The sequence below is a fragment of the Sceloporus occidentalis genome, unplaced genomic scaffold (assembly GCF_023333645.1).
Source record: "Sceloporus occidentalis isolate IW3139 unplaced genomic scaffold, rSceOcc1.0.p SCAF_122, whole genome shotgun sequence".
NCBI lineage: Eukaryota > Metazoa > Chordata > Lepidosauria > Squamata > Phrynosomatidae > Sceloporus > Sceloporus occidentalis.
In genome coordinates, this window is record NW_028317102.1 from 2,410,693 (window position 1) to 2,436,333 (window position 25,641).

The window sequence follows — 25,641 nt, forward strand, 5'->3', positions numbered from 1 at the left end:
CGCTGAGAGATCGTTGTTTGTTCATCGGCCCATGGATGGTCCATTTGAGAGACAAGAGATGGAAGCAATAAAGAGGCCAGCTGATCGGGCTGTTAGGACAAACCTTCTCTGAGTTCATCCAAGGTAAAGCTGTGGATCCGGAGGTCTCCACGAAGTACCGCCGGATTCAGCTGTTTGTAAGAACTGATATTTTTGCCATATGCGCCGTTTAATAACATTCCGTGCGCAGGAGGGATTATAATGGAGAAGTTTAATGCGTCCGGCGGGATGTCCAAGTCTTCTGCATTTAACATGCCTGGACCTAGCTCGCAAACGCCCCCTTCAATTATCTAGGTGGGAAGAAAAAGAAAACAGGTTTTCTTATTGAAAAAAAAAAGAAAATTGTGAAATGAAAAAAGTACACCTTTAACTGTTAACACCCAGAATAAACACGAGACTACGTAGGGAGCCAACTTGAAGGCATCTTGGCATCTAGGATGGCGTTTTGGTGAGAAGGCTCCTCCTTGGAGACGTTCCTAGGCCAGTTACACGGAATGCGTGTTGTGGAACCCTTAAAAACCAAAACAATATTTCTCCAAAGTTACTCATGGAAAGAAAAACAGAACGGGTGCATGAAAAAAAGTTACATTTCCCGTATATTAACTGCACTTCGTTCTCTGTTCCTCTATAAACATTTGATAAGCTAAATTTAGAAGCTCTGTGTGTGGCACCGGCGTCTTCTCGTTTTTTTCTTCTTTTGCAATCGATTCTGGGATTTGCACCAGCTGAGAACCACATATGGAGGCTCGGTTTTAATATGCATTTATCGTGTGCCAGGGAAGTCTGCAGAAAGACATGTTCTATTTTAACGCGGTGTGTTTACACGTTGCGGTCGGCACGACTCACTGGAGGCCGATGATGATCAAATGGAAGCCCATCACCGAACCTGCCAGTGAAATCCTGTCCTTCAAGTCCCCATATTCCGTACTTAATTCCTCTTCACTTCTGCCTTACAAGTATTTTTAAGGGGGGGTAAAAATGTTTTTTTTATTTTTTTCACCCTTTATGGGGTCCGTGAGCTAATAGAGACGCTGGAAAAGCTTTAATAAAATAAAAAGAGAATCTGCAATGTCTTTAATGAACTAAATAATTTATTATTAAATTATGAGTTCTATAATAATTACTTAAAGACATTGTGGGTAATAAAAAAACATTAAAAAATATAGTAATCCATCCAAAAAAAAAAGAGAAAACAAATAAAAAATTCAAAAGGAGCACTCTTGGCCTCAACATTACTCATATGCAAAAAGTTATAAGCTTTCCGCTCCCTGAGAAAAACGAGTCTTTTTCCTTCTAAAAAAAACAAGGAAAAAACAGAAGAAAAAAAAAAGAGATCAGCTACACGTCTAAAAAAGTGTAAAATGTCTGCCTCTTTCTGCTTCAAATCAACCTACAACTGAGTATAAATTATAATGTTATTTATTTATTGTTTATTATATATTATATATATATATATATGTTATATGTTTAAATATGGAATTTTTTTAAATCATAAATGTTCTCTGGGTCGAAGTTGAAAATGAAATAAATCTAAAAACATGCTATTCTCGGTAAAATACATTCTATGTAAAAAAAAATCTATAGATAATGTGTCCTTTTGAACATAAATATGAATCAGTTCGATTTATTAACAAAAAAGCTTAATTTAAAAGCTACTCCATGTTACATTTGCGGAATTACTTTGTCTCTTTTGTGTTCTGCGTACTTTTGATTAAGAAACGTTTGCCGATCTATCGGAGGATTCTAATCCTTAGAAGAACGGCCCTGTTGGGAAGGAAAAGACAGCTAATCATTAGCAGCTGTCCTGAGGCATGTATGAAATAAACACATAATCCCGTCCCGGAGCAGCAGGTGTCCGCAGCGAGAACCCCACCACACATCTGAGATGGGGAGAGATGAGTCTGGAGCGCTCAGCAGAAACAACCCAAAATGCTGCTACGCCAAATCAGATTTTTCCCCCCTGCTTTGAAGGAAAATGGCAGATAGTACGGAAACGATGCCTGGGAAAAGAATCTTAAAAGTAAGATTCAGATGTTTTTTTCTGCAGCCAAACCCCACAGGCAGCTTTTATTTAAAGCTCTGGTTCCTTCTAACTGCAGTCTATACAAGGTATGGACCACTGGTGGGATTCGGTTCAGATGATCATTGTGTAGACAGTGTTCAAATCGTTTAACGTTATCTATGTTCGGGAACGGATCCACAGACTGGGCTTGAGAGGGGAACTCACACTAACGCACCCAGACACTCACACTTCCAGATACTTACACTAACACATGCACGCACACACACACTAATGTACCCAGATACTCACACTAACACACATGCACATCCAGACACACACACACTTCCAGATACTTACACTAACACATGCACACACACACACACACTAATGTACTCAGATACTCACACTAACAAACACACACTTCCAGACAAACACACACTACCAAATACTTAAACCAACACACACACACTAATGTACTCAGATACTCACACTAACACACATGCACATCCAGACACACACACACACCCATTCCAGATACTTACACTAACACATGCATGCACGCACACACTAATGTACCCAGATACTCACACTAACACACAATCACATGCAGACACACACTTCCAGATACTGACACTAACACACATGCACACTAATGTACCCAGATACTTACACTAACACACATGCACATCCAGACACACACTTCCAGACACTTACACCGCTGCTGCGATACTCCCGAGGCGTCATGCAAAGCATGTTATGTGACCCTGCTCAACCTCGCCTCCTTTTTTAAACTAGGGGCATAAAGGGGTAAGTCCAGGAGTAAGTCCAGGAGTAAGTCCAGCTCCCTAGTTGTGAAGCATGCCCCGTTGCCCCCCTGTATTAATAAATCTCACACTCGCGCTCCTTCCATTATAAGTCTGGAGGCTTGTTCATTTTCTGTAGCAATACCGTATCAATGACAATTTAGTCATTAAGTCAGCAAAACGAGACAACGTTTTTCTTGATTAAAAACATTCAGTGGGGAAAAAGATGTTTCTACCCCCTTGTTTGGGTACAAAGGGTCAGGGTTAAGGTAGGTAGGTAGGTCACCCCCTCAATTCATGGGATCTTTATAGAAAAAATGCCTCACCGTGATGTTTCTGATGTGAAGCAGTGGAATTTCATCGTTTGTGGGTTTAATAATAATGTAGAACGGCATGGCCATAGACCTCTGGATCCCGTCGCTGACAGATACCATGAAAAAATCTGCGGTGGGCTCCCGTTTTTTATAGTGGTTCTGCACATATTGGATGTGCCCGGTGCTGATATTCCAAAAGCTAAAAGAACCTAAATTACCGGGGGGGAAAAACATTCTTTTGTTAACAGTTATACATCCAAATCTTAGTCCAATAAAAAACTATTACTTTATATTGCAATACTAAAATAATACTAAAATAATAAAAAAATATATATATATACCGGTATATATATATATATATATATATATATTCAACAAAAAGCCTATTAGGTTCAAACTTGTTCAATTTGCTTCATTCTGACATTTGTAACAATGAAACATTGTAGCTAAGATATACCAGTATATATACAGATATATACACATACACACACGTGTAGCCTGTACACGTGTATACCAGTATATATACAGATATATACACATACACACACGTATAGCCTTGCTTAATCCAATGGAGGAACGTAAATATTATTTCTTTCATAAAGTATACTTTTCTTCCCTTTTTTGAATATACCTGGAAATTTCGCATTCAAAATACTCTCGATGACTCTATAATCAGCAAACATTGACCACGCTGTGAATCATCCCAAAGTATCCAAGATACACTTAAAATAAATATTCATCCCCAATAGAAGTGCCTCGGGGGGTTATGGGCATGGATCGGACACAATTTAGGTTATATGTTAAGTATAATAAGTCTTTTAAGCTAGCTAGGTTTTAAAAAAAATGAAATATTACATTAAATAATATTAATATTTATTATTAAATTATGTTTCTCGTAATCCGAAAATAAAGACTTTAATTCAGCCTGAACACTAAATAGAGTAAGCAAGTTAAGTTACACATTGGAAAATATTTATTTACACTGGTCCTTTAAAAAGCTGTATACTTAAATTGTTTCTTTTAGGATTCGATACCCAAAATTTCATGATGGATGGGTGTTGGGTACGTGATGGATGTGCCAGCTCATTTTTAACCAAAATTATCCAAAAATTGTAACCCTGTTGACTTAATGGGGACCAGGCTTTGGAGATTAACTTGGTGCAGAGGGTCATCTCCGAGTCTGTCCCTCGAACTAAGATGGATCTGTAGTTATCTTAATTAATATACAAAGTTGATAATTCTGGAGTGAAAATTGAAGGGACAATCATTCTAAATATCCGGATCTTACTTATGTTTATTTCAGATGTAGCTTTCTCGGATCCGGGCATCGGGACTGTATTCTCGAGGTAGCCATACTTTGGCTGTGTCTCCACGACAAACATCAAGTTCTCGGACAGAGTATCAGAGTCTGAGGCGTTCATATGCTTTAGCTGGATGACCGATGAAGACCCTTCATATACAATGAATACGTCCCCTGAGAAGATAAATACCGACGTAAAACTTTTGTGAGCTTTGGGCAATATTATGAAAAACGTGCTCTTCATTGTAAAGAAGGCATTGTGCGTTGGTAGATAATCCGGAACTCCTTATAGCCTCCTCAATCCCAGTGATGGATGTTACGTGATACATTTAGGACCACTAATATGACAGCAGATACAAAAATCACCTACTTCCGACAAATACTATGCATAGGAGTACCTGCCCATAATCTTATTTCTAAATATTTGTTTAAATTGGTAATTACCATCATTTCTTTCATAACTAGTATCAGATTAAAAGTAAATTCTAAAATATTGCGCTGTTTCCTTTTTTTTAAACCATTCTAGCTTTTGCCCCATAATATAATGTTTTCAGACAGCCGTTTGTTTGAGTTCTCGCTCTGTTATCTGATCCCCAATCTACTAGACAACCCCCCCGACTCCTTATCATACTGCCTGTGGGAAAGTTTGAAATAGGATAAATAAATGTATAAAAAAAAAAAAAGATTTGATAATTGCAAAGTGTCCAAGAAAATAATTTGAACGATGCTTTTTTATGTTTTTTATACTTACCAATATTTAAAACAGGCTGTTGATTGTTAATGGGCGTGACGGTAATATTCAGATCGTACACGGGAAGGCTGACGTGAAGCGGCACCGGTGGGGGAAGCGGTCTCTCCGAACAACATGGATCCTTCACTTTAGGTTCTTCATCAGAGACAATTAATGTCACAATGTCTACATAAGGATGGGCTCCAATCTCACCGGCTATGAGAAAAAAAATATAGCTATTATTATTATCATTATTAATATTATTATTACAGTTACTATTATTTTTACTGTAACTATTCTTTTTTATCACTATTGCTATTATTAGTATTAGCATTACTATTATCATTATAACTATTAATATTATCATTATTATTATTATTACAGTTACTATTATTATTACTGTAACTATTATTTTTTATCATTATTGCTATTATTATTAATATTAATATTACTATTATCATTATAGCTATTATTATTATTACCGTTGCTATTATTATTATTACTGTAATTATTATTTTTATCACTTTTGTTATTATTACTTTTATCATCATAGCTATTATTATTACTATTATAGTTATTATTATTATTATTATTATTATTTTATATAGCTCCAATAATTTCCATACATTCAAAAGATCTAGCAAAACTAGAACTGACACGAGAACCGATACATTAGGTAAAGAGAACTTAATTGCTCTAGCAGTACAAGTTTAATAATGACCCAAACTATGAGAAAACACACTAAACTTTCCAGGACATCAATTCATTATTAATAAACATTATGCGGCTTGTAATTAATGTCTATCTTTCTTTAGTGTTCTATTTATTGTTAAGGTTCAAGGATCACACGACTTTAGTCTTTCGTATTTTTAGGTGTATTATTCTGAGTGGCAGGTGGCGATTTAAAAGGTGCTGAACGGCAAACTCTCTTATGTCATTGCGGCGGTTCAGAGGTTCAGACAAAATCTTGGCGGCTTCACGCTACAAGATCTGATCTGCCACCGGATCCACGGTAAGGGAAAGCACCCGGCCATATCAGCCACCGGCCCACCGGGCATTTACTTGGCATTTCAATTGGAGAATCCGTATTTACCCCACCGCCTTACCCCATAACCATCAAGGGGAAGCTTATTTTTAATGATTTTTCCTCATTTTCTTTGGCGGGTGCTTTTCACTGGGGTGATCTAATATTCCTGCTGGAATTAACAATCATTCATAATAATAAAATGCTAAAAAAAATGGCTGGCTCCATGTAAATTTAAAGGGACGACGCAGCTACCATATGCATTTAAGCTCATATGATGGCTGGAGTGTTCCCCTCGAGTGTGGTTCATCTTAATTAACTTGCATTAAGCTCAGCAGGGATCTCGGTAACAAAGTAACCTTGCAAGTCAATCCCAATCTGCCCAGACAAGTGATTTAAGTCATAATTAATATATATTATTTTTATATATTTTTTACCAAGGCTGTGTTGCCTACCTGTGTGAATGTAAGAGATGAATCCCTGCGTTATATCAAGCTGGCTGAACCGTTCTACAATCACCCCTCCTCTTTGGATCATGCCATACATCGGAACGCGGGCGATCATATACGTTAACCCTGAATCGTCGCTGTCGGTGTCGGTCGCATAAAGGTTTTCTGCCGTGATAAGAACATGTCCTCCCTCCGGACATTCCAGGCTGGACTTTAGACCCGTCTGTAGCTCTGGAGGCTTATCATTCACTGGGGTAATCTAAAATAAATATACAATATGTTTCAATAGAAACGTTGTATCAATCCAGATATTAAACATATTGCATTGAAGGACTAAAGATTTTCATAACCTTTATAGACTTTTATGACTGTGGGTCAAATGAGTTCTACATTTGGTAAGAAAAGTTGGAGGCTTGGGCGAAGGTATGCTTTTAGAAGAACGTTCCTATAGAACCATCCTGTAAGGTAACCTCAGATCGCAATGATCTATTGCGCTTAGTGCATACCTTATTACATACGAAGAGATATAAAAGATTTTTTATTTTACTGAAATCCACCAATGGGTAGATATAACTTTATAATTCTGTATCAAGACAAACATCTGATTTTGTCCTAAAAGCTATAATTATTATTAATCTTTCACAGAAGCAACTGTGCAACGACATCACATCCCAGTATTTCATGGGCTACAGTCTTTATTGTTTTTGTTTTTTTTATTAAAATTATTTAGAACAATTCTAATGTTTCATTATGTCTACTATGTTTTTTTAGTTATAAATATTTTCCCATTAAAACATTTATTAAATGAGAGCTGATTTTACATGAAACATGAACACATACTAATTATTTTAACTTTGGGAACAATTAGATTTTTACATATTGTTCTACCAAGCAAAATATATATATATTTGTGTGTATATATATATATATATATATATATATATATATATACACACACACACACACACTTTATATGTATGTATGTATATATATTATATATATATATATATATATAATATATATATTATATATATATATACCCTTTATATGTATGTATATATATATATACACATTATATGTATGTATATATATATCTATATATATACACACATACTATATATATATATATATACTATATATATATAGTGTGTATATATATATATATACACATACATACATACATATATATATATATATATATATATATACACACAATTTATATATTTATATATATACCTAGAAGTCAATTATTGTCTGGCAACATTCAGAATTGCTACAAAAGTGGCAATTTTATTGTTTCCCATTCTTTCATATTTTAAATGTAAACAGCACCAAGCCCCGCAAACTGTTTAATGTGCATCATTAGCTTCCTAATTGCAAACATTGCAACGCTGACAATCCAAACCTCATTCAGAAGTGTAAAGGTTAATTAAGGTACTTGTTGTACGATGTATCAGGACTCGGATAATTATGGCTGATGGATCTGGTGCGTTCGTATATAGTTTTATTCCGTGTATGATCTTGGATTCACCTGCACTTTCAGCTCCCCATCTGCAGTGTTAAATCCATCTGTTACCGAAAAGACAACCGTGTCCTGAAATGATTCGGAATCGTCATGCTGATACCTTAAATAAGAACATATTAATATTACAAAGGCATTTAAAATACAGACCCAGAATTTAGGTTAAATCCATAATTGTAAAAGCAAAGCGCCCAAAAAGTCTGTATTTTTTTTTGCAGTTTGGAAAATGATAGATCTGACTTTTTTATGTTTTTATCGGTGGGATTGGAAAAAGAATGGTTTATATCAGTGGTTCCAAAACCAGCCATCAAAGAAACAGTGTTAGTCCGAGATTTCAGGAAGATCACAAAACTGTTGAGTCAGCAAAAATCTGAAAAGTCTGGAATTGGAATTTAGGGAGGTTCGGCGGACGCGGCGCATGTTCACTTTTTAGACACTGGTTAATGTGCAAGTAGGAATCATTTTTATTTGTGAAAATGTTTTATTTTTCTAATTTTTGTGCATCCTTTGGATATACGGCGTTCTGTGAGGTCCAAATCCGAGTGAAGATCCTTATCTTTCATGTCCAAATGTTTCTTTTAGTATATAAGTAGAATCGCCGCTATGCTTTTTTGGTGGGTAGGAGGCCACCAATCTGTATTTTAACTACATGGGTAACTGCTCATGACATCCTAAGAAGTAATATGTTATATTCAAGTATTTAAAGAGTTAATGAATATTGCTATTTATTGGGATTTCAGGGTCATTGATAAATTGTATGATTTCTCCTTTGACCATTCATTGGAGCGCAAAGCCCACAAAGAAATATCTTATTTATTTATGATAATATCTTATGGAAAGATATTATAAATGTTGCTCTAAATAGCGCTGTGTACAGTAAAAAAAAAAAAAAAAAAACAGCGCTGTATACAGTAATGTCAGTTTATCTCTTTTTTGCTCCAATAAACTCCCTTTATCTGCAGACCTGGAGCCGCCGTTGCTGTCAGTCATGTAATATTTTGGGTGACTTTCCCGGCTCAAACACCACACTGAGCTGATGCTTTATGGCGATGCTAATGAAGTCTGTTCCTCCATAGACTTGTGAGGTAAGAGAAGGTGGCAGAAGAAGGGAGAGGAAAGGAACAGGATAATAATAATAATAATAATAATAATAATAATAATAATAATAATAATAATTAATTAATCATGTGTAGGAATTACCTGACTTTAAAAGAGTTTAGCTCTTCAAGTGTAAATATATTTCCTTCCGGAATCACAACGCCGTGAACTTCCACGTTTCCGTGCCGAGGAGGCACTTTTAACACAATTCTCAGGTCCTCATTTTTAGTGTCCACGTCAGTAATTATGAGATTTTCTCCAGTAATGAAACAGCTCGCACCTTCCTCTGTTTTGATTTGATTGGTGAAAATCTGTAACAATAAGTGTACATAAAGGCACATAAACAACGAGTGAAGGTAGATTTAATGGATATACCTGGGAACAGTGGTGTGTGGGACCCTAAGAATCTGTTTATTTACCCCAAGGGTCTGTTTATTTACCCCAAGGACCTGAGATTGGGTAAAACCCCTGAGACCCAAGGGCAAACCCATGGGGCAAGTATGAAGCTTAAAAATGTAGCAACTAATTTCAAGCCAGTGGTAAGCATAAGCCGGAGCTCTCCCTCTTCTAGAGGAATGGCTTTGTCTTGGGGTGGGGCTATCCCTGCATGAGGCGTGGCTAGCCAGGCAAGGGGTGGGGCTCAGACACCACACTGAGCTGATGCTTTATGGCAATGCTAATAAAGTCTGTTCACATAGACATTCATTAGTCGAAGAATCTGGCTGGGTGATTCAGACTGAGCTATTCTATTGTTTCCCAAAGGCAGTATGATAAGGAGTAAGGGTGCTACCCCAACCAATTGGCTTTCTTATTTGATTCTAGAATCTCTACTTAATGATGGAGCATATAAAGGAAGCAGTTAATTAACAAAGTCCTTCTTAACAAACTAGTGGTAATTATCTCCAGCGCTCTTTACAGCCCTTATTTGTTAATTATGGGCAAAAAAACCCCCAAAACCTTATATATATATATATATATATTTTATTTTTTTTATTTAATTAGCGCTAACATATGTACTCAGTACTTTACAGTTTACATTAAAATAAAGGGGGGGTACAATAAGACAGTCATATAGTAATTGGCGGTGTAATTAATCTGATGAGTTTGAATTTTCCGACATACATACCTTGGGTGCTTTATCATCCACTGGCATCACCGTGATATTGAAGATGAGGTTAGATAGTCGTCCGCCATGTTGGTCGCTAACCGAAAACTCAAATTGCACTAATATTGGGTCAGGGCCAATATCCTCTATTGGAGGCAGATATACCACTTTCATGTGGTTTACTGCTTGCTACGATGTGAAACAAAAATAGGGTAAAAATATCAGACCGTATAGGGGTTAAAAAAATCAGGAACAGCCAATTTATTAAAATAAATATCTGGCCAGGTTTAGCTACGAGATTTAGTCTCACGGCTGCAGGGGGCCGTTGGCCTTAAAGAGCCAGGGCCACCTTGTTATCCCCAATCTGGCCCTGGAGAGGTCAATGTGTTCAGGAGAAAATCCTCTAATGTAAAATAATCAAGTCTTTTTGCTCTAGTACAGTAAAAAAATAATTATCATATTCAATTCCATTTTATGCACTACCATCCTGGAGCAATATAACAAACATATAAAAATGAACAGTGATTACGTATTTAAATTATATACCCGTAGTATCTCAGGAAAGAAACATCTGTTTAAATTCTATTTTATTTACATTTTCTTCATTATGAAGAATACAGGGTGCATTTCCCGACCCTACTTTAGGTAAATGTCTGTGATAACTGAAATAAAAAAGAAATGCCCCTTAATTTCATTTTAGCCCCTTAATGACAAAGCCCGTACATGTACGCGGGCTCAAAATGCATGGGTTTAGGGACCGCCCATTGTCCTTAAGGGGTTAAAAATCTGGTCATTTTAAAGAGACACTCTAACTATCATAGGATCTTTATGGTATAGGATAGCTGAGCGTCCCTTTAAATTTACTGCCCTTTTAAATTATTCCACCAGCTTTTAGGCTTGTAAGATGTATCTACACGGTACCTACTGCCAGGCAGCTCCAGCACTACCTGGTATGAGAGTTCCAGGGGGTCTAATGAGACCCCCATGCTTATGTGCAGATGGCAATGGGAGCCATTTTCTGCCACTGATTGGCTGCTTATATCTGCATGAAAACCAGCTGCAGCTCCTCCTAATGGGTATTATCGGCATGCCGTCCATTATTGGTATCAGATATTGCCCAAGGAGCTAATGAATAATAGTTTATGATGTAACACAGAGGGCAGTAATACTTACCTGTGAAAATGACGTCAGCACTGGTATAGATGGATCCTTTCTAAGAGTATTTGGGGAATCCACCGAAATTAGACGTCCTGCGTCAGGTAGACTGTAACATAAGACGGGAATATGAGTGTTAGTTTATTGTGACGGTTTAACAATCGTTGCCCGGCGGCCGGCTTGTTGGTCACATACCCGGGCGTTCGGGAGAAGCACGGCGCCGTCACGGTATAGAATATCTCACTGTCTGGGGACTCCGTATCCGTGAAATGCAAATTGTGCTTCGTTATTCGCATGATCTCTGTTTCCGTTACATAAATGTGTCTTTTTGTTCCTTCTGCCTCTTTTGGCAACTGATCCTTGACTGGAGTGATATGAATTATTACAGCCTAAAAAATAAATGGTTTGTGGGGCGTTAGGAATCTATTGCATGGTAGATAAAGATGGATACTAAAGTTTCATAAACTGGTGTTGGAGTGTGGTGGACGTAGTGCATAATATAATGCTTTCAGACAATTGTGTTCTTGCTCAGTTATCTGAGCCCCAATCTACTAGACAAACCTCCCAACTCCTTATCATACTGCCTGTGGGGGAACAATAGAATGGCTCAGTCTGAATCACCCAGTCAGACTCTCTAACTAGTGAATGTCTATGGGGGTTATATTACTGTATACAGTGCTGGGGGTTATATTACTGTATACAGCACTGGGGGGTTATATTACTGTATATAGCACTGGGGGTTATTACTGTATACAGCGCTGGGGGTTATATTACTGTATACAGCGCTGGGGGGTTATATTCCTGTATACAGCGCTGGGGGTTATATTACTGTATACAGTGCTGGGGGTTATATTACTGTATACAGCGCTGGGGGGTTATATTACTGTATACAGCGCTGGGGGTTATTACTGTATACAGCTCCTGGGGTTATATTACTGTATACAGTGCTGGGGGTTATATTACTGTATACAGCGCTGGGGGGTTATATTACTGTATACAGTGCTGGGGGTTATATTACTGTATACAGCGCTGGGGGGTTATATTACTGTATACAGCGCTGGGGGTTATTACTGTACACAGCGCTGGGGGTTATATTACTGTATACAGCGCTGGGGGGTTATATTACTGTATACAGCGCTGGGGGTTATATTACTGTATACAGCGCTGGGAGTTATTACTGTATACAGCGCTTCGGGTTATATTACTGTATACAGTGCTGGGGTTATATTACTGTATACAGCGCTGGGAGTTATTACTGTATACAGCTCCTGGGGTTATATTACTGTATACAGTGCTGGGGGGTTATATTACTGTATACAGCGCTGGGGGTTATATTACTGTATACAGCGCTGGGGTTATATTACTGTATACAGCGCTGGGGGTTATATTACTGTATACAGTGCTGGGGGTTATATTACTGTATACAGTGCTGGGGGTTATATTACTGTATACAGCGCTGGGGGGTTATATTACTGTATACAGCGCTGGGGGTTATTACTGTATACAGCTCCTGGGGTTATATTACTGTATACAGTGCTGGGGGTTATATTACTGTATACAGCGCTGGGGGGTTATATTACTGTATACAGCGCTGGGGGTTATTACTGTATACAGCGCTGGGGGTTATATTACTGTATACAGTGCTGGGGGTTATATTACTGTATACAGCGCTGGGGGGTTATATTACTGTATACAGCGCTGGGGGTTATTACTGTATACAGCTCCTGGGGTTATATTACTGTATACAGTGCTGGGGGTTATATTACTGTATACAGCGCTGGGGGGTTATATTACTGTATACAGCGCTGGGGGTTATTACTGTATACAGCGCTGGGGGTTATATTACTGTATACAGCGCTGGGGGGTTATATTACCGTATACAGCGCTGAGATATACCTGCTCTGTGAATAACAGCCACTCAGGTAAAGCTACATTTGAGTTTATCTACGTTGTTTCTTCTACTAAGTGCAGAATAACCTAAAAAGCATTTTATTGAACGCGTTTGATATTTACTGATAATTCATTATTAAGACAAAATACCATAAAATGATTCCTTATGCATTCTGTAGCAATGGCTCTTGGTGCTGATCTCCGCTTACCTGTTTCTCTGAATAGTTCGGAGGATCGTGGCTGTCCGACAATGTAAATTCAAAGGAGTCTTGGAAAACTTCTCCCCCAAAATGATTATAATAGATGAGGCCGCGAAATAGATCCCTCTGCAGAAAAGAAGTCACCGGGGCCCCTGAGCACATGAAGAGAAATAAAGAATATTTATTATATTGATTTTTAAAACCTTTTTTATTTTTACAGCAGTGAAAAAATTATGGACGACTTTTTTTTTTTCTATTTCAAAATGTTAATTTGCTTTTTCTTCCCTTTAATTCAAGCGTGAATGTACTTTTGATAAAATGTGTATTTTTATGGGTATTTTTGGCAGATCGGTTAACTTAACAATTTAAAAAAAAATGTAGAACAGTTTTGTTTTTTTTAAACAGAAAAAAATTGAGAAGAAATGGATTTTGAATAACTATTATTGGTTTATGTAAATACTTATCTATTATACTGTATATTTATACGATTCCCTATTAATGAGAATAATCTTTTCCTAATTATTTTTATATGATTTGACAGCTATGTTCAGAGGTAGTGCTACCATATGGGTAGATCAAACAGCTGCTTAGGGCTCCTGTTGGTCTAAGGGCCCCCCCAGGAGCATGCGGGAAGGATGAGAGCCGTAACTTACAGTACCTGGGACAAGAGGTGCAGCAAGCTGGGGGGGGTTACACTAAAGCTCCTCAATGTCAATGCCCCTCCTGCCCCCTGGTTATGGCCCTGCAGACTCCTCTTTCATTTATATCACTAATAATCTTGCTCATTAACATATTGTTATAATTGTGTATAATTATCCATTCTCATTTATTTCTACTTAGGCTGGTCCCCCAAAATAGTTTTGCTCAGGGCCCCAAAAAACTCTAAAGCCACCCCATATCCATGAAGCTACTAGCCAAATCCCCACCGTTATCCCAATAACATCGTAAATCATGCCCGTCCCAACCTCAGGGAATGGGGTCAGCCATCATGTACCCCAATATTACCAAATATTACTGCTCCAGCTTAACATTGTAGCAACATTGTAGCAAATATGATCAAAGCAACATCCCCATCGCAAAGAGCAACAAGAAGCAAAATGATTAAGAAAGTTGCCTTTTTTTAAAAAAAAAAATGTATTTTGTAGGACGACGTCAGCATTTTTACTCTTTAAGAATTGGACAGCCTCGGGTGGGAGCAAACGCAACCTGCCCCTACCTTTACCCCATTGTAATTCTACAGTATCCACAACCCCCGGGCGGGCGGGGGGGGGGGGTTGATGGGGTTGAACAGGCCAAAGTTTTGGGATGCTCTGCATCCTGCGCCTAGGGGTGTGTGAATTTTAAATGTGGTCCTAGTTTTGTTTAGAACTCACAAGAGGTCGAACGTTCAAGGTCAGGTTACTGTTAGTCATTTACAAAAAGTCTAATACCAAACAGATGTTCTTTTTTTTTTTTGCACGGCTTTCTTCTCACAGGGAAATCGTGGTCCAAAAATAAACTTTTCTTAATTAACTTCCCCAAAAATGTGCAGGTCTGGGACGTTTTGCTTTTTTGACTACAATCTTCTGATTTGCAAATCGCCTTAAATTTACTTCATAGTTTTAACGAATTTTAACGTTGAGTTTTTAATTTAGGTTTCAGTACCTGTGTCATCTGAAGACCCATAGCTCCCGACGCTGTAGTCCTTTTACTTACACTGTCGGCTTGTAAAGTCTAATAAAAAATATTATTGCTTAGATAATGTTTTTGGCTATTATGTTAAACAAAAAAAAAAATCTTTTTTTAATAATCATAATTCCTACTGAATTTTACAATGAAGGGGAATTAACTCCAACTGTCTACCTTGGCTATATCATGGGTATGGAAGACTGACTTCAAGAGTTGGGTAAATACCCTTTCTACGTACAATCATAGAGTCAAGAAAGTTCTAAAAAGATACTTTAGTGTATGCAATGCACCCTTTTGGTTATGAAATCTTCTCAAAGAGCTTGCAATTATTTTGGCGTAGATCGAGACAGCAGGCAAAGGGACACCTTCAACTTTCTTCTGCCATCTTTGACGTGGTCTTCAGGAAAGGACAACCAACTTAATTTCTACAAACAAAAGCTCCCACCTCCAAGCGCCACCTGGAAACGTCGGAACGCCCCTTACCGGTGCTTTCGGAAGAGTATCTCTTGACCAGTTCCCCGGCTTTCGGTGCTGTTGTGATGTTGTAAAGGACATAATCGTCGCTCGAGTCCAGGTCGGAGGCCATCAGCATGTCTTTTTCTATAAGGACCGCTCCCCCTTCTACAAGCTCAAAACCGACGTTGTTAACGAGGAATGGAGGGCTGTCATCTTTTGGGAGGATGTTTATAGGAAATTTATGGCGAACGCTGTGTCTTCCATCGTAAATTCTGAACACTATATAGTCCTTAGTGGAGTCACTGTCGTCGTGGTGATATCGTACATGTCCATTCTTAATGTCCTCTACTGTAAATACGAATGCTTTTGACCCTGTATGGAAAGATAAGAACTTGTTTATTTTGTCCATTCCAATACGCATTTCATTCTACAGCTTGTATTATAGTGTCCATACCTGGGAACAAGGTACGTGGAGGGTACCTGGAAACAGGGTGGTTGGAGGCTACCTGGGAACCGGGTGCGCGGAGAGTGCGTGGAGGGTACCTGGGAACATGGTGGGTGGAGGCTACCTGGGAACAGTGTGCGTGGAGTGTGCATGGAGCGTGTGTGGAGCGTGCGTGGAGCGTGCGCGTGGAGGGCGCGCGGAGGGTGCGCGGAGGAGTCCCTCTTTAGGAGGTGTGGGGCTAACAGTGTATGTAGATGAGGCTAAGAGTATATATGCGTGGTTATCAATGCATGGGACGGGGCTTGCCCCAGGCAGTATTGAGTAACGGGAAAGTGGGCGGGGTGGGGGCAACTAAACATTGCTACCCCTGTCCAGAGAAAGAGGAACGAGGTCCAGAGACTCAGATTCAAGCTCGAGAGTTCCCTGGTATGATTACACCATTTTCCTCTTTTATACCACTGTTTTAATTCACCAAGACTGTTTTCTTCATAAGTTAGTTAATTCGCTTCTTTAACAAAATATTTCTTTATCATCTATACAAATAATAAATATATATTAATGTATTCAAACAGTATTTTTTTTAAAAAATTTGCAAATAGGCTATTTAATACTTAAAATAATTCATGCAACTCTTTTTCAGTTGAATTCTTGTTAGCTGTAAGCTATTTAACATGTCATTTAATTGAAAAAGAGTTGAATTAAGTACTTGATGATGAAAATATCTACAGCTTCTGGGTGCTTCTTAAGAAAATATGAAATTAAAATATGGGGAAAGAAATTAAAAACAGTGAACGGAATACAATTACCGATAATAATAAAAATAAAAAAAACACTATAAAATCTAAAAACAACATAACATTTTATACTGATGCAAAAAAGAATTAAAAGAATAAAAACAAAAAGTTATTCCCAGCTGTGGCCTATTAACATTGATAAATTGAGCCTACCGGGCACAGTAATCAAATTAAAACTCTTTAATTCTAAACAAATTATTTAGAATATTTGTGTTTGTTCCTGGTAAACTTCTAATCATGTAATGAAGCAGAGCCACACGTTCTCTGCTATCAAAACACGTCCAATTCTTCCAAATTTTTGTGTTTCCAATTTATTGATTTACTTGGACACGTAGAGAATGTTGGCCGGATGATTTTATTTTTAGCTGTAATTAGTGAGTTACAATACAATACAATGTACAAAAATAAAGAAAAATGATTAAGAAAACCAACAACTCATAATAATAATAATAATATAATAATAATAATAATATTTTAACCATATAATAGCATATGCATTTGCCCCTCTCCCTACCTCTCCGGGCAGGAGATGTGTTTGGCCAACGTTTCCATGCATGTGGTATCTATGCTCCAGTAAGCTCTGGCACTGGTGTCTAATTGGGACAATGAAAGTGCTTTCCTTCTGCCAATTGGCTGCTTCAAGCAGCCAATCAGCGACAAGAATCATTGGTGCTTGGATGATATGAGGAGCTGCAGCTTCTCCTTAAGGTAATTGACTGCATATTAAAAATGTCATAAAGTACACATACTGAAAACGTCTCCCTATTCTGGGGGAGTGGCTTTATGAAGGGGTGGGGCCAGTTGTGAATGAAGGCAGGGCTAGCCATCTCCATAGGCACCACCCGTTGTCAGGGAATGGGCCCCTCCCCTGCCTTAAGAATGAAGAAACTGACTAGGAGACCCAGGGAATCAGAGCTTCTCACTGGAGACTCTGGGTCTTAGTTCCCAAATATGTATATAAGTATATATTTATAATATATTATTATTATTATTATTTCTGGAATGGTATATCCTGGAAAGCTCATTTATTAGATAGTGGATATTTATTTAATAAAGAAATTTCCTTACCTTTATTTGTAAGACGTCCGTGATTCAAACCATCAACAATGACCAGTCGAACTGCCTGTAAATTATCTCTGTCAACAATCTGAAATTCTTCCCACGTTATAGGCCTAGATTGTCCTTCCAATAAGGTCAGTCCTGGGGTTTAGAAGGTATAAGGCATGCAGTTTCAGCGGCTATTTTTCAGTGGAATTTCAGTGGAAATCAACGGTCAGGATAGGCAACATTTTTCTTAAAATGAGCAAACTACGAAAAAAAATTCCTCCTCCAGCAAAAACATCTATATCTAAAGCGAGTGGAAAAAGCTAAGGGTACTTACCCATATTCCAAGCCACCTTTGGGGCATTTGTCTCTGATGTCCGTATAGAGAAGTGGACCATTATTGGAGAGCTACTCACAAAAAAACTATCGACAGCTTGAAATTCTACCTGCAAAAACCCAGTAAAAGATCAAATTAAATTTTTGACATTGATATTTCCGAGAGATCTTGATTGAACTCTTTATCCGATATCTCAAGACATGTTACCCCCCCAAAAAGATAGTTCTAAAAGAAGTAGATCATAGAACCTTAACGGTTCTCGTCAATTATCAAAATAATTTCCTAAAAAGAAACACCCACAGCCCGTTGAAGAATGATGATGACCTTGGTCTTACCTCGTAATTTTGTCTCTCAACATGGGTAACGTTAGGGGGCTGATAGGCTACTTTCATATTGTACAGGTCACCCCATGTAAAGGAAGTGATGGTTTTTGTATGGTCGTCCACATGGGTAATAAATCCAGCCGGCGGGGGTTTGGTGATTTTAAAAATGAGCCTGCCCTTTGGTGTTTCGTCATCTTCTGCGTCTATAGTAGCCGTCGTGAGCGGGGTCAAGATAAATTGATCAATTTCCAATATAAACATGGGCATGAAGGCTGCGCGGGGTGGGGTATTTGGGACGGCACCCTTAATTATTACAGGAATCCATATATTTTGCACCTAAAACAAGCATAGAAGTTTAATTAATGGAATCTTCAGAACTACTGATTATGTTTATTCCATAATCTGAAAAAAATATATACTAAACGCTACCCCAATACTGACATGTGTGTTTTCCATAAAAATCAAGAAAAATATATTTCTGTATGTGTCAATATCTGAGATGACTTTTTCTATACGTACAGGAGCGTCATATAGTCTTGAATGGCACTTTATTTGTTCAGTGGCATATTATGGCGTAGGTCGACTAGGCCTAGGCCTAAGTCATAAGGTCCATTGGGGCGGGGGGGCAGTAGCCCCTCTACAGCATAACAGATAGCCAATAAACCCGTTAGGCAATTAGGCGTCCATATGGCTCAATGGACCTCCCCAACAAGCCTATTAACTCTATGCCACAGTCCCCATAGTTTTATTTTGCCCAGAGGGAGAGGGGCAGTTGTCGCTGCCCTAGATTAGGCCTAGGACAGTGTTGAGGGCAAATATGGCAGTATCTGGCTATACATGAAATGTTTTATAACCTCAGCTCGGGGTAATTCGAACGCAAAGTGATAAATCTGCAGCAGCCAACTCAAAACTATGCAATATGGCCTAGTTTTATATCCTATGGGTTTCATTTCTTTATATGTAAAAGAAAAGATGTTACCAACTCTTTAAAACTATAGAACTTTTCCTACTAAACAAATAGTAAATGAAGCTAGGACTAACCTTTAACTGTTTCCTATTTTCCCCAACACGATATTCCACTTGAAGGGGGATATAATCGATATCGGGCGACGGTGGACTAATGTGCTGATATTTTATCCCCATTTGCATAAAATCGGCACAGTTTGCTTTCAAGAATTTCATTTCTTTTAGTCCGACATGACATGCTTTGTTGCCGACGCATTCGACTTTGTCTTGTCTGTCTAAGGAGATACAGCATATTTATTAAAGGCAATGATGTCGACGTAATGACGCCAAAAATATTGTTATTAATAAAAGTAAGTAGAGGTTTAACAAATGTGATGTTTTCATTTTTAAGTATTCTTATGCTAATTCAATTAAAGTAAAATGTTTTGGTGATACAAGGAGAATAACCTTTACAAATAGCAGGATCAATGGTTAACCAAAATTGTACAAAAAGCTACAAAAATATCCATCTATTTAATGGATTCATGGTGAAAAAATGATGCTATTAAAATATCACAAATTGGCGACATTTTTTTTATTTAAAGCGTCATGTAGAATCGTTTGGTAAAATTCTTAGAGAAGTGTGGAACTTCAGACTGTTTTTGAAAATGTTTTGCGTTTTTCACCGGATATTTAAAATTTTTACCTTTAATAGTTCAAAGGACAAAATCCCAATATTTTTATTTTATTATTTTTGGAAGATTTGTGTTTTTATACATGAAAAGAGGACAAAGTTTTAGTTACAAGAAAAAGTAGATAAAATTGTTTCAGATATTTTTTTGGGGGGGGGGGGAATCATACTCACAGTTTCTGACTCTAGGAGTGAGTGAATGAGATGCCGACGTATGTCTGATTTCTCGTTTGGCGTCCTCAATCACAACTTGGCCAAAAGCAGGAAGAGGTAGTTCGGATGAGAGTGTTTTGACGACACAGCTTGAACCCAGTTTTTCTAAATTTGGCTTGAAAGAGATTATGTTTTTGTCGACGGGTTTAGAGGACACCCCATAAAACTCAGGAACCTCCAAAGAGTATTGTCCAAGGTAGGCAATAGGTGACAACGGCTCTACAATTTCCACTACCACCACAAAGCTCTCCACCATTGTCTCCAGTTCCGAAAATCTAAATAAAACACGCGCAATGCGAAAAAACAATATAGCAATTCATTGTTTATGCAATATGTTATTCACCAAATTGGAACATTTTAAAGAGTGGTATAAAATCTACTTAAATAACCAAATTATTAGATATTAGATAAAACTGTACTTCTGAAATAAATTAGGTCAAATAAGTTACAGAACCTGCAATCATAATGAATTACAGTTATTTATTTATTTTATTTCATCAATAATAAATGTATTGTAATTAAATTAGCATAAATATAAAAATAAGAAAAATAACACAATACAATACAATCAGCATACAAAAAACTCCAATATATTATTTATATATACAATAAAAATAGAGGTTTTATTTATATATACTTTTACTTTTGGAACTGCATTTCCCTGCTGTGATGTATATATTGGTGGTCAAAACTAGTGAAAATACTAAATTCTTAGCGTGACTACAATTTGTATTAATGGTACAATATAATTTAAAATGTTTTTTTTTTAATTACTAAATAAGGCTAAAAGTTCTAAGCATTTATATAACAAAAGAAGAAAATAAATAAATTATGGCATAGCCACTTGGAAATCAAAGGAATATTTATTTTACTTGTCTTAGAAAATCCTTCAATAATAAGGAAACTTTCCTTCAAGAACATTTCCAGAACAGGGGTCCCGGGAGCCCCAAAATCACTAGGGCAAGGTTCCTCTGTGGAAGAAATCGCATGTCCTCCTACATTTTGTCTCCCTAGTTTTGGTTTTCCTAACACTACTCTTATGACAGCAGTTACCAGAGGAATATAACGTCACACCCCAGCCCTTACAGTCACGCCCCCGAGGAGCAACACTAGATAAGGAAGAGGATTGTGAGCCAAACTTTAATGCTTCTGATTGTGCCTCTATAACAGGAATATATCCAAACGTGGTGGGAGCATGGAGGAGAAGGGAATGTGGTTCTAAATCATTCCTATAAATGACCTGCTTCCAGTTAATTCATTAAAAGTCACCATCCTGGAGAAGCAATGGGATCATTGAATCATCCATATACAGGCCCTACCTGACTTGCTTTTTTTGTGTATAACATATGATTTAAAATACTTTTGTATTCCTTTATCAATGTTGTGCAGACAATTTAATCTCAAATATATCTAATCTATTTTTTTTTTAAGTTGTAATAAAGCTATTTCTCTTATTCTCTTATTTCCAGGACATTTCAAATAAAATAATTTCCATCGTATCAAAGATTTGTTTGATTTCCTTCCTTTCATTTTCTTTGATTTCCTTCCGAAACAACCCCAGGAAACAGAATGAAACAATCTCGCCAAAGGAAAACATTACCAACCGTTGGTTAAAATGGTAAAAAAAAAAATTAGTTTTATTAATATCTACAAATAAAACACGTTTTTAGAGCATTTCAATTTCAAAAACTGACGGCGAGGAACCGGAATGATTATTTTTTTTATTATTACATATTCCAAATGGCATGAAAATCTCTAAAACAGGGCTGCTTTTGTTTACAAGCTGTTTTTTTCCTATCATTTCTCCCCGACCTCTTTTTTTCCCCTTAAAATCTTTGACATTAATAGGTCATAAAGATTCCTCTTGGCGACGGATTTAAACACGGATTTGAAATACCTGCGTTACCGTGATTCAGAGCGGGTCTCCCGGGTTTAACGCCTGCAGGAAATTAAACAGCTTTTGATATTTAACGGAAATACGTTTCTTTAAACATCCTGAAAGTGCTTTGAATGGAGGGATTTGCGCAACTACACAAACAATCGCCTCTCTTTTATTACACCTCTTGGATATTAAATTGGATATTTTTTCATGATTACTATTTGGGATTAAATACACCGTTAAGCACAGCGAGCCAAGGAAGGGAACCCGTGTGAAATGATCAGTAATATCTTGGAATATTTAATGAAACATTAACGTGAAGAAGACGAGAAAGAGGTTGTTGTGATTTACGTCGGGTGGGTTTGGTGTCTCCTGTGGGTCGAGCAGAATTTTTTAAGGATTTTTTTTGCTGGTCTGTATAACTAATACAACGATTTATGAGTCCCGAGTGATAATATTGGTCGACCAAATGGAACAGGAACAGGAATGGAAGAACTATGGTTTATGGCATGACTGTGTTGGGAAGAACGACCGGGGAGGCTTTCTAGGTTCTGGATTCTGAATTCCAAGAAGCTTGGAAGCAGAGGTTCTGTAGGTATACAAGCCTAGGCTGGCCATCAAGCACAAGGGGGCAATTGCCAGTGTAGAATGGTGGCTACCACTTACATCTATGGCTGGTTCTGTCCTTTACTGCGGAGCCACTCGCTGGATACACGTCGCCATATGTTGCCAAAGCGTGAGAGCGTAGCGCGAGGCTGAACCGATCCATCTGGCAGCCTCAAGCATTCCATCCTCAGTCTATTCCTATATAGAGACATAGAACCTCCCAGCAGATCGGCCCCATTCGGCCCCCGTCTTGTCGCCCGTTTCTCCTGCTGTAAAGACTCAAACCTTAATCAGTCGTTGGTCTCGTCTTAGATTCAGGAGCCGGATGTCTATCCCATGCATGTTTAATACCCTCGCTGTATTACCCTCTACCACTTCTACTGGGAGGCTGTTCCACTTATTTACCTCATTTATATGGATGCTTGGGCATGGAGCATATGAGAAGTAAAGTTTATTCTTAAGAACCTATTTCTTTTTAACAGGTTTGTATGTATAAGAATATATAATGTGTAATAATAATATTATTATAATTATTATGAATAATATTATTAGTTCTCAACTGATCAATTGATGATAATCACCAGACAGACTGAACGAAGCAAAACGTGGTTCTACCTGTATACTCGGAGTATAATGTGATCTTCGTCCAAAATCGGGGAGCCATTGTGAGTGTATTTAACTTCTTCTGGCAAGAACTGGCAATCAAATACCTGCAAACAGAGGTGAGGTACGGTGAAGCCCAAACACACAGGACTGGAAAATAAAAACAACTTTTGGCCCCTATCTAGTCGCCCGTAAAGACTCAAACCTTAATCAGTCGATGGTCTCGTCTTAGATTCAGGAGCCGTATGCCCATCCCGCGCATGTTTAATACCCTCACTGTATTACACTCTACCACTTCTGCTGGGAGACTGTTCCACCTATACCACCACTCTACCACCCTCTCAGTAATGTACAACATCCTTATGTTACATCTAAGAATCTACAGTATTGTCATTTAAGGGCTAAGATTCATAAACGTATTCAAAGAGTACCTGAGGAGAGAGTTTTCCCACTTTTTGGCTGATAGGTTCGTTCACGACCACCTCGACCTTACATTTGTCTTTATCGAGGGGTACATCAAAGCGCAGGTCCTTGTCGGTGATGAATACGGATTGTCCTCTTCCAACAGTGACAACGTTGTTGACTCGAACAAGACTCTTGGCGGTCATTAAACCACGGCCCATTGAGTGGAAGAGCACAGTCACCATTACAATGGTTCTCATGGACGCCATTTTGAATCAAGGAGACGGGAATATGTCCACGAATCAGCTGTTTAACCTGATGGTGTGAATGAGATTCTAACCAACCAAATCAATGATTACATCCAGTCCATCAATAAATATCAGTCCATTTTATCATATTTTATAGGACATAAATGTAACTCCGCACACTGAACAGGTTTTGAGAAACTTTGCCTTTTCTGGATTTGTAGATTTGTTAAGGTTACCAGGAACACAGAGTTTTTTCAGATTTCTGAAAAAAAAGCAAAAAGAGGTAAAATTGATCAATTATCAAGCCCCATAAAACACTAATTCATTACCCGTATTTGTTATGTGTTGTTTTAACATACTGTGTTAATTTTTTGGTCTCCCTCATAGCCGTGTTTAATAAATAAAATTTATTTTGCAAATTTTATGTCACGTCGGTCTTCTCTTAGGTCTGTTTTATTTTATTTCTCTTTTTCTGCTCCACGGATTTCTCATTTCCTCTATCTGCCCTCTTATTACCCCTTTCCACTCTAACTGTATATTTAACAGTCTCTCCTACAGCCCTCTTAAAGCCGGCAACCAATTCTTCCATCGTCCCATGATTCTGCCCTCCCTGCCCCTGTCCCACCTGCCCCTGTCCCTCCTGCCCCTGTGCTCTCTTAATATATAGAAAGTTTATCCCCTGACCCATTTACACTTTCATCTCTTATCCAGCAGAGGGCGCCACCCATGGTATCCCTTTACTACCCACTGCGCTGTGTAAATTTATATAAATAAAATATTAATAATAATAATAAAAACAATGTTAGCCAATCTTTCACAGGCTTAAATGCCCCTAAGAGGGTCTCCCTGCCACACGTGATGATGCAGAAAGGAATAGTTGTTGAGTACACAATAATAAGTGTAACAATATGCTTGAAATTAACAGAATTCCATATTAAAAAAGTAGAACACCATTAGTTTATAAAGCTGAGCTAGCATTGCATCGACCCCTACTTATTTATATTGAACGTGGCTTCTTCTAGAGTTAACCCAGTGTTCCACGGTAGAACCACTAGGGTTTTTTTTTGTCTTTCTGGCACAGAGAGGGTTAAGAAAATGACAAATAAGACAGCGTTCGGTGACGAGAGTCAAGTCCGCATCTTCAGAAGCTCCCGGCGCCCCCGCAATTATGGAAATAACTCAAAGTAACATTATCAGTTGGAATGGAAACACATGGGCATGGTTCTGTTGGCACGCGCATGTTGGCTATATCCCTGGCACTGAATTTCAATGGAAATATGCACTAATTACTTATTTATCACACGCTTGGACCCTGGCTTCCAGATTTCCTTTTTTTTTTTCTGGAGTTTGGTGTAG

At 37.9% G+C, this 25,641-nt stretch overlaps 1 protein-coding gene across 1 annotated transcript in view; it reads right to left on the reverse strand.

Moving 5' to 3' along the window:
* Positions 1-24,306, reverse strand: part of LOC149282157 (FRAS1-related extracellular matrix protein 1-like) — a 56,390-nt gene extending 32,084 nt beyond the window's left edge. Inside the window, exons 1-19 of the mRNA XM_089498591.1 lie at positions 24,067-24,306; positions 23,648-23,742; positions 20,505-20,822; positions 19,740-19,935; positions 18,711-19,034; positions 18,376-18,484; positions 18,063-18,194; positions 15,783-16,127; positions 13,641-13,783; positions 11,737-11,930; positions 11,560-11,650; positions 10,408-10,575; positions 9,384-9,592; positions 8,193-8,286; positions 6,668-6,920; positions 5,210-5,404; positions 4,447-4,632; positions 3,171-3,367; positions 104-329 (exon numbers count right to left, since the gene is read on the reverse strand). Of these exons, the coding sequence (XP_089354717.1) occupies positions 104-329; positions 3,171-3,367; positions 4,447-4,632; positions 5,210-5,404; positions 6,668-6,920; positions 8,193-8,286; positions 9,384-9,592; positions 10,408-10,575; positions 11,560-11,650; positions 11,737-11,930; positions 13,641-13,783; positions 15,783-16,127; positions 18,063-18,194; positions 18,376-18,484; positions 18,711-19,034; positions 19,740-19,935; positions 20,505-20,822; positions 23,648-23,742; positions 24,067-24,306 (3,715 nt within the window). The remainder of the gene's footprint in view (positions 1-103; positions 330-3,170; positions 3,368-4,446; positions 4,633-5,209; positions 5,405-6,667; positions 6,921-8,192; positions 8,287-9,383; positions 9,593-10,407; positions 10,576-11,559; positions 11,651-11,736; positions 11,931-13,640; positions 13,784-15,782; positions 16,128-18,062; positions 18,195-18,375; positions 18,485-18,710; positions 19,035-19,739; positions 19,936-20,504; positions 20,823-23,647; positions 23,743-24,066) is intronic.
* Positions 24,307-25,641: the final 1,335 nt, after the last annotated feature.